Source organism: Canis lupus, chromosome 14, assembly GCF_003254725.2.
Source record: "Canis lupus dingo isolate Sandy chromosome 14, ASM325472v2, whole genome shotgun sequence".
Taxonomy (NCBI): domain Eukaryota; kingdom Metazoa; phylum Chordata; class Mammalia; order Carnivora; family Canidae; genus Canis; species Canis lupus.
In genome coordinates this window covers 29,691,193-29,710,997 of record NC_064256.1, presented here as the reverse complement: position 1 = coordinate 29,710,997, position 19,805 = coordinate 29,691,193, and the positions used below count along the sequence as shown (strand labels likewise).

General features: G+C 33.1%; 1 protein-coding gene across 1 annotated transcript in view; it reads left to right on the top strand.

The window, feature by feature from the left end:
* Positions 1-10,767, top strand: part of AGMO (alkylglycerol monooxygenase) — a 344,484-nt gene extending 333,717 nt beyond the window's left edge. The window contains exon 13 of the mRNA XM_025464250.3: positions 9,391-10,767. Coding sequence (XP_025320035.1) covers positions 9,391-9,465 — 75 coding nt within the window. The 3' untranslated portion in view covers positions 9,466-10,767. The remainder of the gene's footprint in view (positions 1-9,390) is intronic.
* The last annotated feature ends 9,038 nt before the right edge of the window (positions 10,768-19,805 follow it).

Here is a 19,805-nt window from a genome sequence, read left to right as displayed (position 1 = left end):
ATCATTTTAATTTGTGACCATGAATGAGAAAGAACTGACATGTTGAAAACTCTTATGTTCCAAATTCTACTTATAATCTATATCTCATTATCTGTCACTCTGTTGTCACTTTTATTTTTTATTTTTTTTTGTTGTTGTCACTTTTAGTTTATTGAATCTTTTTAGCAAGAAATATAGCACAGTTTAATATCTTATATTTTCATAGAACTTTATGATTTTTTAATTGAGTCAATATTTACCATAATCTTGTGAGACCTCGAAGCTTTTATCTTTATTTTATAGAGGCAGAAACTGAAATTCTGAGTAACCTGCTGAGGCAAAATAATTTGTGTTGAATTGGGACAACCTAATTCTCTTATTCCTTTTCCAGAGTTCTAGTTTGACTAGGTTTCTGAACCTGATTTTGATATAATCAGAAGACCTTCTGCAATATTTTATGAGTATTCTTTCTTGGATATTTTAGATATAATTGACCATTGAACAGCATGGAGGTTAGAAACACCAACCCCCCATGCAATTGAAAATCCACATATAACTTTTGATTCTTCATAAACTTAACTACTAATAACCTAAGTTGACCAGAGGCCTTACTGATAACATAAATAGTTGATTAACACATATTTTGCATGTAACATGTATTATATAGTACATTTTTTAATAAAGGAAGCTAAGGAAAAGAAAATGTTATTAAGCAAATCATAAGGAAGATAAAAAAATCATTTGCAGTGCTGTATTGTGTTTATGGAAAAACAACAGCACTTAAGTGGCTGTGTGCAATTCAAACTTGTGTTGTTCAAAGTTCATTGTGTATATTAAGAAGTTAGAATAATATTTTTGAATACATGCAAATGAAAAGGAAAATGTGCTATATTGCAAATGGATGATGCAACAGCTAATTGTTTTCTTCCATGGATTGTGGGAATTATAAGACATCAAGTGATTTAATTGCACATTTTTACCTCATTGTTTCCTAAAGGAAAAAATACATATTCTTGTCCCTGAAATGTGGAAATTTCTCATCTTTCCAATTCTCTGCATAATTCGAGCTCTTTCCCAGCAGTTCATGATATCATGTTTCCTTTAATAATCTTTGCTTTCATAATTAGAGCCTTAATTATCATTATTGTTGTCATCGTCATCATCATGGTAGTCATCATTATGATCAGTATTATCATTATTTGGAACAGAAGAGATATAGGGTACAGGCTCACACTTTTTTATAGCTTAAAAGCTAGAAAATATGCTCTTTGAATGTTTGCAGTGTTTATGTAATCAGTACCTACATTGCCAAGGCTTATTGAAAACAGCTGGGTGCCTGCTGCCTGCCTCCCCCTTTGTTGGAACTGTTGCCAGAACAGGTAGTCAAAAATGGAAAGTAAGGGAAAATTCAGGCATCTGGGGTGTCTCTCAGGAAAGCAGCTGTGGCTTCCTTAGGAAGCAGTCATTGTTTCCCATCAGCCAAGACTCCGTATACCCTTGGGTCCAGTTCTGGCATGGCTGGCTTAGTAGGATGCAGTTTATGACTTAGGACTTACGCGAGAAACCATTTGGGCAGTCCCATCTTTGGCAGAACTTTGAGAGAAATCCCCCAAGCTGCAAGCCATATGTTGGCTGTTGGCCTTCTATTTAGCCTACTCTGGGAGGCTCCCATTTACTGGGACTCTAATCATCCCTTTGACACAAGCAAAAACAATACAAAGAGATCTTTTCAAAACATATCCTTCCAAGATATACTGTCGTTCTTTTAAAAAAAAACAGACATCACTATTATTTCTGTAAACATGGCAATTTTTTTCATGAAAAAAAATTTTTTTACGAGGCTTCCTTTGTTTCCTAAATAGTAGGCAAGTACAAAGAATTTTTTTAACAGCCCACTGGACGTCCTGGACTAGCAGTGTTGAATGGCGTTCTGCATTTGTAAACACATGGTCTTTCAGATATAAATTTTTGTACACCAAGTATTGAAATTTTTTATGCACGTGAAAAGATTTAGGAATTTTTTTTACGACGTAAGCTCTCAACTGTGATGTCAGAGAGATGCTAGGAGCTGGCCTTTGTTATGTACAATACACTGAAAATCAAACTGCTGTGATGAGATTATCAGGAACCACTATGTGTTTACCATGAAAATGGCATTTTGGTAGAGCAGGATTGAATGTTTTTCTTGATAATTTTTGTTAAAACAGAGTTCTGATTTTAGAATGCAAATGCTTTAAATTTCAGCAGTCAGAAATAAAAGGGAATTAGAAAGGTGTTGTACTTTGAATTTTAGATTAAAGATCATACTTTTCATTATTACAGAGAGTTCTGTTAGGACACTTAAGGACCATGATTAATCCACCAACATTTTATTCAAAAATATTCAGTTTCAAAATATACTACTGGATATGAAGCAAACAATTTTGTGCCAATGTTAGACATACTCAGGAAAATTAAATGAAATGTTATTCTAGTTGTAGCTAGAACTTACTTGCAGAAATATGAAAGTAAAAAAAAAAACGAATGAATTTTTTAATTCACTGAGCTCTCTTCCATTTAAAAAAATATTACCTTCCATTTAAGTAAGGTAATAGTTTTTAGGGAAATGTTTACAATGTTTACAATGCTTGCCCTTGACTAATTTTAATATATAAAAATGTCTCAGGACAAATTAGGTAATGTTCGTCAAGTGCCTTATTTTTCCTACACTTATTCCCAAATTTATAAAAACTAAAATAGACTAGCCTTAAAATTTTTTACTGCTCTGATATCTTTTTCATTCCTAAATCCATAAAAAGTAAAGAACATGGGGCTCCATGGTAAGTACTAGAGGAAGATTATGAGTATAAACAGATGCTTTTCATAATGTACACTTTTCCTAAGGTATTTTTCCAACAGAACGGTCAACCTTTAACCTCACATTCATTCTCACTAGTGATATTTGGTCTTTTAATCTGACCTTATCATAACTTTCTCTCCATATCTCCATATTGTTTTTTATCCTACAGTTCAAAATAGAGTTCTAAAAAAAAAGTCTTACCCTTCTACATTAAGAATTTTAATTAGAAAAATATAAAGTCAGGCTCCAGCTTTGATAAGGCACATATTCTGACCATTCTATGGATACAAATCATGTCTAATCAACTTTGGTTGTCTCTTTAATTTTTCCTCCGTTTTAATTGTGGTAAGTTTAGCCTTTCCTTGTACCTATCCTTTTGGAAACTTCAAGCTGGGGATGAAAAAAATAACTGGAAAAAACTGAGAAGAAAGCCCGAATATCTAGAGTATGTATATTAAAATATTTAGAAATTTTCTAGGAAATCAACATAAATTGAGCTGTATCACTGTGTATAAGGAAAAGCAAGAATGTAGTAAGTAATTAAAGACAATTTTAAAATCCACACTACTGGATGGTCATACCCTCAGAATAAGGGTTGGTAATATTGGATAATTTTGAAGTCCTATATCTATAAACACACTTTATTCATAATTTTGAATTCAAAGATGAAAAATTCACAGATGTTTTTGAGAAATGTAGCATCTATTTTCACTTTATGCTAATTACAGTTTATACAATTTTGACCAGATGGGTTTGCATGCACAGTAGCTAATTCATGACAACTGTCTTCAAGTATATTCTCTGAATGGTAGGTAGTTCTTGAAGACCTATAAGTGATCTCTAATGCTCTTACTAATATTTATGGTTTTAAAATGTTATCATGATAACTCAAGTGTGATATAGATGAACAATAGAATGTTCTGTAGGGGCATTATTGTAAAGTATATACAATTTCTTGAGCTGTTTAGACATTTAGAAGTGAGTAAATTATTGTACATCATAGGAGATAATCATTTCCAGGGAGCTGAAGAAATGGTTACAATGAAGATTCTGTATTTGTTATCTAAAATTAACTTAGTACTTTTTTGTCACTAAAATTATTAGAGTCCTTTGCCCACACTGAGTAGTAAAATAGTGAAATATCTAGTTTTTCAGGTTTCAGAGTTCAGTTGAATTATTTAAAACTTTTGTTCCGATGTTTATTTTGTGTTTATTTTCTTTTAAAAAACATGATCATAGTATGTTTAATATTTTATCTTGTTTGAAAATGACTATCAGGGTATATGTAATGATTGAGAAAAATATATATTCTTTTTAAATAAGGCATTGTTATTATGGACATTCACATAAACTTTCTTCTTATATTGTTTTCCCTCTGTTAAGAATTTCAATATATATTTAAAAACAAGTGTAAAACAATGATACTTGATTTAAATCTTGACAGTATTAAATATGATAAGACTATGCATTAAGTATAGTGGTGATTGTATCTGCTTTGGATAGGATACAGAAATAAAGATAAAACACACGTAATAGTTGCAATGCCTGGAAATTATTTGTTTTAAGCCTTTTGTTTATTTGTCTGCAGATGACTCAGTATTTAAGTCATATATAGAATATACTGGAAGTAAAATCAGCAATTCCCAATTGCTTTTGAGTTAGCATTTGTCATATTTTATCTTTGAAAAATTCTAAGAAAAAAAGTATAATTACCTAATATCTTTCTGATGTTTTCACTTCAGAAGGACTTTCAGTCCATTTGGCTCCAATTTCTAGTCTAGTACTGTTTGTGTTTGTCTCTTGCATTAATAGAAAATAGAGATATTTTATTGCAATTCAGGTGTGTACTCTAAGTTCTTATCTGCTTCTCTGTACAGCAGATGATGGTAATCTTTTAAAAAATTGAAATATTATGTTAAAAAGTATATTTAACAAAGAATTGGTACATTTTTCTCCAAATAATTTAGTAAAAACTTCTGCTTGTTTAATATGTTGCTCTTAAAACAAATTGTTGCTGTTGTCGTTGTTATGGTTGTGATAATTGGCTAGTTAATTGTTATTTTATGAACCTCATCAATGTCAAAGAAAAAATTTTTAGGTAAAAGTATGCTCTTCCATTTATAGGCAGGATATGATTTGTTAGGCATAAAAAAAAAAAGTATATCCATTCCAGGAGAATTTTAGGAAATCCAGACAAATGTCTAAATTTGGCTGAAAATATATGCAGTGAAATAAGCAGTAATATTTTTTAAATTATTTGAAAGTGATTAAGTCTCAGATCTTCACCAAAAAAATGTTATTTATAGTTAAAGTATTTCATGTTCCTTGTCAAGGCAGAATTTATCAAGCAACTTTACCCACCATTTACAAAATGACTTATCTTTTCTAACTTACTCGTTCAACTTTTTAGTGATTTAGTATACATAATTATATCACCACTGTGAAGACGCATAAAATTAAATGAGATATTATCTCTCAGGCAATGTATTCTATTTCAGTATTTGCAACAATAAATCCATGCTTGAGAATCAAACTAAATTTCAGCTATTTCAGAGATTTAGTTTCTCCTGTGGGTAATGTTTCAAGTACTTCAAAAGTTTCATTTTATTTGCAAGTTTATTTGAAAGTTAAATGATTTGAGATATGTGGAGTTCTAGTTCTAATAGAAATTATCCACTACCTAAGAGGATATGTTATTTGCACCTCAGGTCATTTATTAATATATATATTAATTAATATTAATATTAATATATATATAGTAGGTATATTCAAACTGACAGAGACAGATATGTACATAGGTGTAAGAACAATCCACTAGCTTTGTAATTTGAGAGATAGCAGTATGAGGAGAAGTCACATGCACATAAATACCTCTTTTGGTACTATTCTGTCTCCTTTTAGATTAGATGTCTGATTTGCTCATAAGTAGAGCCGTGTTTAGTAAGTCCTCTTAAAACACAGACATTAACAGGGAGGAGCAGCAGAATAAAATATCAGTTCCCTCTGGTGTTTTAGTATGGATTACAGGCTCAGGTTAGCCACCTGTCAATTGATGCACTTTTTTGGAAAGAGGTGGAGGAAACAGGGAGAGCATCTGTACAGGCCAAAGTTCAGGAATCAGAGTCTAGGGCCATGGGAAGTCAAGGAAATAGCCTGAAGACAAGGGCCACTAATGATGTGTTAGCTCAAGGAGGGCTTGACACCAAGAGTGAACTTCCTCTGTTTCATATTTTAAATCCAGCTGTTAAAATCTTGAGACTTGCCCAGGCCTATGATAAAATAAGTGTTCATTGAATTTGTATATATTCAGAAACATTCTATCTATGATTAGAGAATATTGCAAAAAAATGCTCACTTTAATTGTCTTTTATTCTTATACTAGCCTCACTAGTAGTTTTCTTATCTTCCTTGAACAAATACTTAGTTGGGAAATATGTTAATGAACAATTATTTCAATGATACATTTAATCTAATCAACTACGGAGAACCAAATGAACAACTTCATACAAAAATCAAGAGAGAGTTAAAACAAGAGAAAATTTTAAAAATGGAATGACTGCAATCAATAATCAACTGGTTTTATTGAGTCCACATTAAATAATTTTCCAGCTTAAAATGATATGTGAAATACACATTTAGGTCTAATGTATGTATTGCACAACACATACATACTTGAAAATATAAGAGCAAATCTATTTTTCCTACTTAACTATTTTCTAATGAAACTGAGTGACTATTTCAGAGTCATGCATATTTTGAGAGGGGCATATTCATTGCATTAATTTTTATGTTTCTGTGCCATTCTGGATTATATACAAAAACTCCAATTTATACTTAAAATGCTGACGGTGAAAAATGTCAGAAACCTAGCAGTTACTGACTCAAAAATCATTAGGCAAGGATGAGTGACTACAAAATAAGAGGCAATGATTCACTACTGATGCACATATTCACTGAACTGACTTCACTGGATATGCAGTTAGATTTTCTGGGAGATGCTATGTAAACAAAAAAACTACCATGTCCCAGCTCTGATAGTTAGTAGCTTTGTGATTTCTCTGTAAATTCTAAGTTCCCATCGCCTAATGAGCAAATTGGGTACCAATCTACCAAGATTTGTAATGAGAATTAAACATTATAATCTAATAAAGCACCTAAAACAATGGCTGGTTTAGGCAAGGATCTCACTGCACATTAACATTGAACCTGAATTGGATTCCTATGCTTCATCAAGTTTTCACCCCATCCTTTTGAAGAGATAATATATACGGATGAAAAATCCCAGAGAAACAAAATAAAACTGCAAACTGTCCAATATTGCATTTTTTGATAAGCTAAAAACATTTTAAATCACTGGAAAAGACAATTGTGTTTAGTTAGGAATGGATCCTTAAGGAAATAGGACTTGAATTATAGTTTCAAAACACAAAGATTTAGTTGTGAAGTTGCAGATAAACAACAAAGGAGTGAAGTGAATTGTAATTTTTTTTCATTCTTTTGTTAGGTTGGAAGTTCTTACTCTTTCTGGGATTCCAGATGAAAGTATGGATAGTCTAGTGTGTGGGGAGTAGGGAAGAGGAGAATCATGACATACTAGCAAACTTTTACATACATTTTAGCTATTTCATTCTCCCTAGCCTTCACCCATGGAATCCTTATGACCCTAAACACTAAACTCAAAACCAGTAAAAATTTAAACTGCCAATATATTTCAGGTTCCACTACCTTACACAACACAAGGTATCTATTAGTTGCTTGAATTGGATATTGGAATATTATGAATTGGAATGGAACTATTTCTACTATTATTATGCATTTATCATCTCTCTCCCATTTGAAAGTTGTTTTTGCAGCTAGTACTCTGTCAACATTACCCATCTTCACAGACTAATGCAATTCATTGCACAGTCAAAGGGCTTTCATAAATACTCCCACCTTAGTATTATTTTGCTTGGCACCATCATGAGAAATCCCATGAGGTCATTTTTCTTGAATTACAGTCAAAAGAAACAAAATCAAAACCAGCCTTTAAATATATTGTATTTGATTTCTGAGGCAACTCCATAATGCTAATATTATTCTTGACTTCTGCTTCAATATAACTGTAGAGTTTGTTATTCATATGTATTTTTATATTGTGCATATTATAGGCTGAAAGGAATGCATGTATTTGAAGAAAACTGCAGACTGGCTAATGTGAAGGATAATAGTTCTCTAGGAAGAACCATAAGGTTCATATGAAATTGAACAACCTACCTGTGAAGTCTAAATATCAGTGTTTAGGAAAGTCGTATTGTTGTTTTTGTTTTTATATTCAGGCTTTCATAGCAAAATAACCACAGTTAAAGCTGTTTTCTCTTAATTGATGGCTGGTCTCAGTTCATGCCTTTGGCTTCTCCACAGTCCATCACCCCAAAATGTCCCTCATACCTCCATCTTATTACTTAAATGTTCTCCTTTGTATATTTTTGTGGATCTTTCAGGGATAGTGATCTTCTTCCTGGGGAGAAGACTTGGTCATATTTTGGTAGTTGGGATAGGCGGTTTGCACAATAAAAAAATATATGGATACAGCTATCCCAATAACTCCATTTGTTTGGGCATTACTCTTTTCTATCATCATACCAGTAACACCTCAAATGGAGATCATAAAAGCAATCTTACAGTTTAATTTTAGTACACAGGTAATAGCAAAGGAAAGGGTTGGCTTAGGAGGCATCTAATGGTATAAAGATCATGACTAGTGCTTGGATTTTACCTCAAGAGAAGATACATGTTTTATGGCATTATGGCATTTAGATTATGCATAATAAAAAATTCTGCAACCATGAGTTCTTCTGAGAATGAATGTATAATCCTTCTTGCTAGGATCATCAGAAATCAAGAGTTTTATTTGGCTAATTTTGGGTGATTTATTGGGAATGTGTGATATTACTTGAAAGCAAAAAAAAAAGAACCAAAGAACTCAATGAACTCTGATGCTTCTTATGGCTTAGCTATGTTATCAATTTTAAAGAGAAATTTGTAGTACTTTTTTTAATATACACCTGATGAGATCAACAGACTGAGAAGGAAAATCAGCAGTGGTGTTTAACCTTTCATTCATGTTAGGTAAAGTTCATAACATGTTAGATCACATTGCCCCAGAGAGGAATGATTCTTTATAATGTTTTTATTCCTCCTTTTCCAAATGCTTCTTAAACTATATAAACAATGAGATCATTTCATACAGTACATTCTGCATACAGTATGCCCAGATGCCAGAAGAAAGTTCTGTCTCATTCAGTATCTAACGTTCATAGTCCCAAACCTAGAAATGATCCAGGTTGGAGAGTTTAAAAATAAAAGCCACAAAACCAAAACTTTTTACTCCCACTCCTGTCTGCAACGTAATGAGTTTTAAGTTGTGTTGGCTAAATTCTATCAGTGAACAACTGCTAAATTCAATTTGATTAATTTAACTGTCTAAAATGTTTATGTTCATTTCCCCTACAAAGATATTTTTAACTCAGTTGAACAAAACTATCTATTCAATTGTAATTGTTTTTCCTCTTTGTATCTTATTTCTTCAGATATTTTTTTCCATCTGCATTGCTTTCTGGGGAGTCAGAAGCATGAAACAACTTGCCTCCAGCCCTTCAAAATAACATAAGTTTGTATTCAATTCTTTTGTTTTAATCAGTTGTCCACAACCATGTTATATTATGATTGCATCTGAAAATATAATCGTATAATGATTATATGAAGCATTTCTTTAATGAAAGGTAAATATGCATATTTACTTTTGCTTGCTTTCCATATTTGTTAGTTTGTATTAAAATTAAAGTCAGCTGAGATGGCTTTTCTTTATTGCTAGTGTTGAAAGCAAGTAATCTCAAATACAATAATGTGACATTCACCGGTAGCATCTAAGCTAATGAGTATAAGAGAAGTGAGAGAAAAAAGAACAAAGATTTAATTTGCACTTTTTGACAACTTCCATTTGCTAAAGTTGTGCTTAGATAAATACTTGTTGTCATAAAAATATATCACATTAGTTGTCACTTAGGTCTATATTTACCTTTGAAAACCACATAACCTAAGGAGCTATGTTACTGAAAAAGACATCACTGAAATGGAAATGAATAGAATTTGTCAGAATGTGTGTATTCAACAGTTAATACATCTGTCTAATATGTTTGATCTGTTTGTTTTGGCAATTTGAAGAGCATGCGGTACAAGTATCCCTGCTCTTCAAAAGCTTACATTATGCTTTGCTTTTATGCATTATGAAAGACCAACATTAGTACCTATTTTCACCAACTGAAGGAAATTTTCACTTTTACAAAAAAAGTCAGATCTTTCAGAAACCTATAATTTCAGAAACCTGTAATTCTGTGTTACAGGATTCCCCTGTTTTCTGAAAGTAGAGCCTTCTTATGAAATCTTTCATAAGTCAAAATGGTGTAAAGTGAAGAAGCAATTACCATTAATTTATATGGAAAAGTTTTGAGCATTCCCAGACCCCCCAAAAAAATCTCTCATAGATTTTTCTGATCCTTTACAACTCATCTTGCTAATGGGTGAGGAAAATAAATCAGAAAAAAGCACAGATGCTTAGAGACACAGTTCAAAGCTATGGCAGCTTGATGCTGAGTATAGTTCCCTGGGAAGGAGATTGACCCAGCCACTCTTACTTCTTCAGGTGTGGGTGGCCTCTAGAACTGCTCACTGCAAAACAAGTGCTGCATGCTATTTTTGCTTTACAACATTTTTTTATAGAAGCAAAAATTATCTTCCTGTTTCTTATTAGTTAAGGAAAATGGGTACTAATATAGGTCTTTCATAAAACTGAGGTAGCTTAATTAATGCATAACATAAAAGTAAGGGATACCTGTATTTTAAATTGTCACAGTACTGTTCAGAATCTTTCTAAACAATTTTTAAAATAAATTTCTAAATAAATTTGTCCTAAGTGTTGTGTGTACATTACTCACTGGGATCGTAAGAAATCTCTTGAGTATTTTTATTAGGAACTGACAGGAATAAGCAGGATAAGGTTCAAAATGGCGGGAGGGATTGAAAACAGCTGGAAATTTTTCCTTCCCTTCTTTCAGTATTTCTTAGATTTAAATGTACAGTTTAAGTACAACAGTCTACCCATATACATAGTTTCATTTTCCGTGGTTTCAATTACCTGCACTCAACTGTGGTCTGGAAACAGATGATCCTCCTTCTGATGTCTGAAGGTCAATAGTAGTCTAATGCTACACACAGTGTATGTAGCACAGTGCCTATGCCATTTGCCTCTCTTCTATCATCAGGTAGGCATTTTATCTTCTCACATCATCACCAGAAGGAGCGGTGAGTACAGTAGAATATGATATTTTTAGAGCCATATTCACCTAACTTTATATTGCTATAATTGTTCTATTTTATTATTAATTATTATTGTTAATCTATTACTGTGCCTAATTTATAAATTCAGCTTTATCATGGGTACATATGTATAAGACAAAGCATAGGATATAGAAGGCTCGGTACTATTTGTGGTTTCTGGTGTTCATTGGAAGTCTTGGAATGTATTCCCTCCAGATAAGGGGAGACTACCGTAATCAAAGTTATAAGCACCAAAACAATGCCATTCTTCGTTGAGTTTTGCTTATATTCATCTCCAAGTTTAAGACACTGATCAATTGGTTAATCTCATCTTAAAATGTGTTATTCATAAATAAATAAATAAATGTATATTTAAGCCCTGAACAGAGAGAAATATAAAACTGTTAGAAGAATCAGACAGCAGGTGTCTATGAGGACTCATGATGAAAAATTGAAACACATTTGGTTTTCAAACTGCTAAGGCGGAAGAAGATTAAATTTTGCATGATGAAACAATTAACAAATTATATATCAAGCTTCAGAAGTAGAGACTTGGCTTTGCTTCATTCATCTTTTTAAACTTCTTAATTTAACACAGTTAAAGCAAATACTTAAGGCCATAACAAATATTAAACCCTGCTTTGGTTCCTTACCAAGAGTTTGTGTTAGACTTTGCATATGTAGGATCATATCAAAGCAAGGAGCCCTCTGCTGGCTGAAAATGCTAAATTTATAGCATAAAAATTCTGAATATTCATATTATACATCCTAGAGACTTCAGTCTATAGGTTACATCCCCAAGGGATGGCAAGAAAAGAGAGGTTTCATTGATCTTTAGGTAAGTTTCTAGTGTGTCAGAATAGTCCATTGGTTTGTGTATAAATACATATATATGCTTGAATAAATGTGAATTTATAGGAGTGATCTAAAAAAATGGAAATTTAAAACAAACAAAAAGGGAAAAGGGAAACAGTTGCAGAAGGGGAGGTAGGTGGAAGATGGGGTAACTGGGTGATAGGCATTAAGGAGAGCACATGATGAGCTGATCACTGGGTGTTATGCTATTTGTTGTCAAATTGAATTTAAATAAAATTTTAAAAAATAAAAATGAAAATAATTTAAAAATTATAAAAGATACTTCTATGGTAAAGTTCCATTTTCTTAAAGTAAATGCAAATTCATCCATTCTCTTTTCTCTCTTAACTACCCTCAAGATCATTATAAATGCTGTTCTTTTGGAAATGCAGACATTTTCAAGCTACAAATTTTCCAGATAAGCAGTGTTTCCAGGGCCTGTTTGTGTTAACTGAGGCACTTTATTCTTCACCTTTAACCTTGCTAATTTTCCAGTCCAGTTTTCTCTTGCCGAGTACTAATACATGATGACAGTTCATATAACTACTATAAATGTTGTGAATTAATCTTGAGTGATGCCATGTAATTTATGCTTACTCTCGACTGAAGCACTACCTCTCTCTCATTCTCTCAAGAGGGAAAGTACTAAAAATAGAATTCATCAATCACTGGCCGCTTCTAATGGAGAGATGCAAACTGACTCAGCAAATAATTATAAAGATTCTCAGATTTGCTAATCTACCATAAGGAAGGATAGAGAGGGAAGGCATATTTGTTTGCTGAGTAGTACTCAATTAGAATTATTTCATTTAGTCTCTAAAATCCTGGGAACAAAGCACTGTTAATACCATTTTACAGAAGAAAATTCTGAAGGTGACAGAGGTTTAAAAGCTTTCTCAGGCCCAAAAATGGTTCCCCCACCAAATTTCAAGACTCTGAATCCCAACATCGAAGTCCGTGATCTTTCTCCATTCTGTGATGTCAGATATCCAAAGTGAATCTTTAGAAGTATAGGCTGAGGATCCTAAGCTCACTGTATCTTCTATTCAATTTGATGCTTCAAAGTAAAAAATAAAATTCAGAGGATAAGCAGCTTAGTTAAAGGATAGATTTGGTGAATAGGTAGATGACTACAGAATTTCTAATCACTCTAAGAATGATAAGGTCATAGGTTTATTTAAAGGATTGCCATGTGTCTACAGGAGCCCATTCCTGCACTTGAGTTTATTTGATAGAACTGCCCATTACTTTAGCTCTATTTGTTGTATCATTTACTTCCCCTTCGTCATGGTCTTTCTAATGATTTCTGCTAAACTTAATGTAATCACCTCATGGCCATCATATTCAGCACTATGTGGATCTGTAATTATGTATCTAAAGTTGAATTAATCACCAAAGGAATGAACCTTGTTATATTTAACATTGGCAGCTTAGATTAATGTTTATTAAAGGTTCTCAAATTTTATTTTGCTGGTAATATGTCATTCAGTATGGAATTTGCAATAGAACCCCCTAGTGGAATATTGATACACATTATGGTGTAATGTCACTTAATTGAGACAGCAACAGTAATTTAAAATGAACTTCAGAGGATCCCTGGGCGGCTCAGCAGTTTCTCTCTCTCTCTCTCTCTCCCTCATGAATGAATAAATAAATAAAAATAAGTAAATAAAATAAAGTGAAATGAGCTTCATCCTTTATCCCTCCTCCTCTATTTTTCTTTCATTTTCATAGCTTCCAGAATCTCAACGAAAGAAGGAAAGATAGAAAACACAGAGGCTACTTTAGTTTTCAGAGTCTTAAAACACTTTTTAAAATTTTTATTTATTTATGATAGTCACACAGAGAGAGAGAGAGGCAGAGACACAGGCAGAGGGAGAAGCAGGCTCCATGCACCGGGAGCCCAACGTGGGATTTGATCCCGGGTCTCCAGGATCGCGCCCTGGGCCAAAGGCAGGCAAACCGCTGCGCCACCCAGGGATCCCTTTTTTTTTTTTTTTTCTTAAAATATTTTTGATGTCATGATTGTCAGCAACACTGTGGAAGCAGGCTGGCTCCATCTCAAGGCTGCCTCAGTAAAAGAAAATTGACAATATTTTTCCTTTATCGGAGTATTTTTTCAAATCTCACTGTAGTCTGCATTCCCTTCTTCTCAATAGTATAACATATTAAACACCTTCCTCCTTATAGACTCAATTAGGAAAAGTTATTAGCAAAAAGAAGTGAGCATCGATGGTTTTCTCTTGTCTTCTTTTGGAATTCTGTAACTCTAATACCTCTATAGTCAGAATTTCCAATCATTCCATACACTTCAGTATCCATCAGTAATAAGTTCATCTGTTGAGTGTGTTCTCCTTTTGTTTTAGCAGCCAAAAATCCAAAATTCTAACTTGCATAGATTTACATTACAGGAAACAGAAAGAAGCAGTCTTTGTCTTTGTACATCAGTTTTATCTGTGGATCATTGGAATTTTGATTTAGGAAGACTGAAATGGTGCCAGAGTATCTGTACTATTCAAAGTTCTGCCAACAATAAGTACAGAGGCCATAACCAATCTGGAGTGGAAGAAAATTTTCTAGATCCTCCCCTTGAGTTTCAGAAATATACAAGAAAGATGTACAATATAAGGGAATATTCTTTCCATAACAAATATTTCAATTAAAGAAAGAGATGGTACTGATTAAACATGGATATTTAGATTTGCTAAATACCAGTTTAGCATGAGATTATTTTTACATATATTTTTAAAAGCCTAAAGGTTTTTACAAAAAAAAAAAAAAAAAAAAAAAAAAAAGGTTAAGGGGCAGCTGGGTGTTTCCTTGATTGAGTATTTGCCTTTGGCTCAGGTCGTGATCCTGGGGTCACGATTGAGTCCTGCATCAGGCTTTTCCAAGGGAGCCTGCTTTTCCCTCTGCCTGCGTCTCTGCCTTTCTCTTTCTCTCTCATGAATAAATAAATAAAATCTTTTAAAAATTGGATTAGTATCAATGAGAGAGAAAATACAGGGAGGTCTAGCAGACAAAGAAGATGTACTCAAAAAACATAGTCACCCAAGGCCCTGTTTGCCTCTGATTTTTTTATCTTTGAATGAAAAGTTTTGTCCAGTTTATTTTACTTGTACTTTTTTATTATTAAAGTAGAGTTGACACATAATGTTACATTAGTTTCAAGTCTACAACATAATATCATAACCAGAGCTGAAACCTGAAGTCAGATGCTTAACTGGCTGTGCCAACTATGTACCCCTACTCACTTGTTTTACTTGTTTTTTAATTGGAACTTTGTACCTCTTAATCCTCTTTACTTATTTCACCTGTCCTCTGAATGATCTAATCTTACTGTTTGGCTGAGTAATACTCTGTTGTTTATCTATCCCATATCTTCTTTATCCATTCATCTATTGGTGGGACCTTAGGTTGCTTCCATATCTTAGCTATTGTTAAGAATGCTGCAATAAACAGAGGTGCAGATATCTTTTTGAATTAGTATTTTTGTTTTCTTTGGGCAACTATCCAGTAGTGGAGTATTAGAACATACATTTCTATTTTTAATTTTTTGAGAAACCTCCAATACTACTTTCCACCATAATCATACCAATTCCCACCAACAGTGCACAAGGGTTCCTTTTTCTCCACATCCTCACCAACACTTGTTATTTCCTGTTATATCTTTTTGCTACTAGTCATTCTGATTGGTGTAACATGATATCTTATGTGGTTTTGAATTGTCTTTCCCTGATGGTGAGTGATGCTGAGCCTATTTTCTTGTTGGCCATCTATATGTCTTTGAAAAAAATGTCTGCTCCCGTCCTCTGCCAATGTTTAATCAGATTATTTGTTTTGGTTTTGGCTTTTGGTTTTTCTTTTCTTTTCATCCTTTGGTATTGAATTGTATAAGTTCTTTACATATTTTGGATATTGACCCCTTATCAGATATATCATTTGCAAATATCCTCTCCCATTCAGTAGAGCAGTTTTTATTTTATTGATTTCTTTAAAAAAAGGTTTATTTATTTATTCATGAGAGACATAGACTGAGAGAGAGAGGCAGAGACATAGGAAGAGGGAGAAGCAGGCTCCTCGCAGAGAGCCTGATGCAGGACTCAATCCCGGACCCCAGGATCACGACCTGAGCTGAAGGCAGGCGCTGAACCGCTGAGCCACTCAGGCATCCCTTATTAATGATTTCTTTCGCTTTGTAGAAGCTTTTTATTTTGTTCCAATAGTTTAGTCCCTTCAGTTTATTTTGTTTTCCTTGCCTGAGGGACAATAAATGGTATTGGGAAAACTGGATAGCTACATGCAAATGAATGAATGAATAAATGAATGATCTTACACAATACATAGAAATAAAGTAAAAATAAAGACCTAAATGTGAGAACTGAAACCATAAAACTCCTAAAATAAAACATAGGCAGCAATCTTTTCGACATTGGCCTTAACATTTTTCAAGATATGTCTTTTCCACCTTATATTTTTACCTCCTTTGTCCTAAATTAATGATGATACAGGCATGGGTGTAGTTCTGGGCTCTAAATTCCTGTTCCGTTGACCACTGTGTCTATTTTTGTGCCATTACCATACTATTACTACAGCTTTGTGGTAGATCTTGAAATCTGGGCTTATGATTTTCATTTTAAATAAAGTATTATTTATTATAAATAATGTATTATTAGGAGCAGTATTAAGTATACTGGATTAGGTTTTGCAGACGTCTATTTTGTATCTTCAGCTTCTCCACCTTCTCCTGTAATAATGCAAGAGATGCCTATGCAGTGATTAAAGTTCTCACTTTAGTGAAGTACAAAGGATTTCCATATCTAATGGTCTCTGTTCCCCCTGCTTTGCCCTATCCAGAAAAATTGCAAGCAACTAATATCTCCTTTTCAGAAACAGTACACAGAATTCATTTACTTTGCTGGTAAAATGCTATATGCCAAGATAATCAGTGCGTAAGGACAGCTAATTCCATCTAAATGGAACATGTTGGGAGACCATGTAACAATGACATCTGGCATCCACATGACATATTATAAAGTCTTACCCTGGCCTTTGCAATAGTCTATAAGAATAAAATCATCAGACAGCTATTTACAACAATAATTCAAATATTAATAAATGCATATTTAATGATAATTAAGTATTGAATTTTTAAGACAGTTTGTGCTGTGTAACTTGCATAAAATATTTATCAACCTTAATACCTGAAAGGTGAGGAGAGGCTTACCTTAGTGAGATCGTTGATTATATGAAACCCAGAAGAAATAAATGTGAAGGAGCATCAGTCTTATCTCCTAAGACTACTCATTTCGAGAAAAGATTGTGTTAAAGGTGACAATACTTTAACCTTCTAGATTAAAAGACTCTAATAAGTTCATTTCACTTGTAACTATTAGAAGTTTTCTTGTGCACATGCAGAAAGGTGAAGTTGTAGCTGGTAATGTATTGGCTCCGTTCACTGAAGAACTTTGCAATCAGTTCAATGATATCAGTTTTATTCCAGTGTCATCTGATGTTCCTAATAGAAAATCAGCTAATACCAAGAATAAGCCAACATCTTCATCCATTTCATGGAATCAGAGCTGTTTCTAATAGCCTATCCTGCCAAATGTGAAACATCTGATACTCCTGTGCCAGTTAAAATGTTTAATAATAAAGATATTATTATTTTGTTTTGTGGTGATATTATGAATACGTACTTTAATGGAGTATAGTATAATGATAAAAGCAGTGTTCTTTCTAAATTAAGAAACTGATGGCAGTTGGGACACCTGGGCGCCTCATTCAGTTAAGTGTCCAACTCTTGACTTCAGGCTCTGGTCATGATCTCAGGATCATGAGATGGAGCCCCACATTGGGCTCCACGCTCATGGGGAGTCTGCTTGAGATTCTCTCTCTCTCTTCCTTCTGCTCCCCCCCCATCATGTGCACTGTCACCCTCTCTAAAAATAATCAATCTTTTTTTTTTTAAAGCTGAAGGTAGAGAAACTTTTTGAAACTGTTTTAAACATATATTTAATAATAGTATTCAAAGAGGTATATTTTTAAAATTGAATTTTTTTATATATACTGTTACAATTTATCCAGAAAATTGTTTGTTGTGAAGGTGATATTCAGTACAAAAGAATACATCAATAAGACAATACGTTTTGCTCCAGACATCCCAACAGATTTTATTATTTTTTATTTTTTTAGAGATTTTTATTTATTTTTTCATGAGAGACACACAGAGAGAGGAAGAGACATAGGCAGAGGGATTCAGCCTCTCTTGGGGAGCCTAATGTGGGACTTGATCCCAGGACCCCGGGATCACAACCTGAGCCAAAGCCAAATGTTCAACCACTGAGCCACCCAGGCTCCCCCCCAAAAAAAGATTGTATGTATTTATTTATTTTTATTTATTTATTTATTTTCCAAAAAAAGATTTTAGAAATGAGCCTTTGAAGAACAATTTTGTAAGCCATCCTGTGTCCTCCATATATTTAAGTACATGGTAGAGTTTGCTAAACTTGGTTGCATTTTATTTATCACCAGTTAGAAATCTTTAGGCAAATATCAATGAATGAAGTGACAAAACTTCAGCGATTAATGCAATTAGCAAATCTCAGTTATTGAAAACAGAGCTTGCAAATAGGGAGATATTGAAATTTATTCCTATGAAAGTGGGGGAAAATTGAATAAATTAAATTTTAGGAGTTCAAATTGCATATGACATCTAATTTTGAAAACCTACAATTAAGTTCGAGAATATCTTTATTTGTGGCTATTTAAAAAACTATTAATGAAGCTCCTGTTTTTAAATGGATAATTTTACATTATATACTAAAAAGGAGCAAAATAGAGAAAGCCTACAATTTTGCATGCAGCCTATAAACAATAAAAATGATGAAACAATAAGAATAATAAGAAAGAAAAATGGATGAGTTTTGTTTTATAAATTATATTTCAAGCAGATCAGTCTGAAGGAAAGCAAAAATACAAAGCCTATTCTAATTATTGAACTTAAATATTTACATTTTTCATTAAGAAAAAATTAGAACAAAAAATATCATTCCTTGACCACACCATATTTTTGTGAACTTACTAGATACCTAATAAAGAGAATTTTCACAATTGAAAATGTACAGGGGCGCCTGGGTGGTTCAGTCAGTTAACCCTCTGCCTTGGTCTCAGGTCATGAACCCAGAGTCCTGGAATGGAGTACCACTTCAGGCTCCCTCTCAGGACCCTGCTTCTCCCTCTTCCTCTGCCTGCTGCTCCCCCTGCTTGTGCTCTCTTTCTCTCTCTCACTCTCTCCGTGTCAAATAAATAAATAAAATCTTGTAAAAAAAAGTACAGACAAGTCAAAAATAATACAAGTTCAAAATAGTAAGACTATATTGGGAAAAAAAATCTTCAGAAAAATACCAGTGACTTGCTAGAAGCAGTTAAGAAACTGATTAATGTGTTTAATGTTATCAAGAAAAATTATTGTTTGTATTATTCTTAATATTCTATAATCTATATAATCAGTATGAGTGTTTTGTGTTGTTATAAATTTGCTTTCTTTACAGAGTTTTGTTATTTTCATTTTAAAAATGTTATCTTTGGAAATAGTTTTGAATATACTATCATATAAGTCTACTAATATAATAAAACAGATTTTTTATTAATAATATATAAGGGTGTGTGTGTGTGAATGAGAGAGAGGGGGAAAGAAATCACTTCTATTTGGCCAAGCATTTAGACACTTACTCTCCAATAAGCCCTATGTAATGCATTTGTAAGTGTCCTA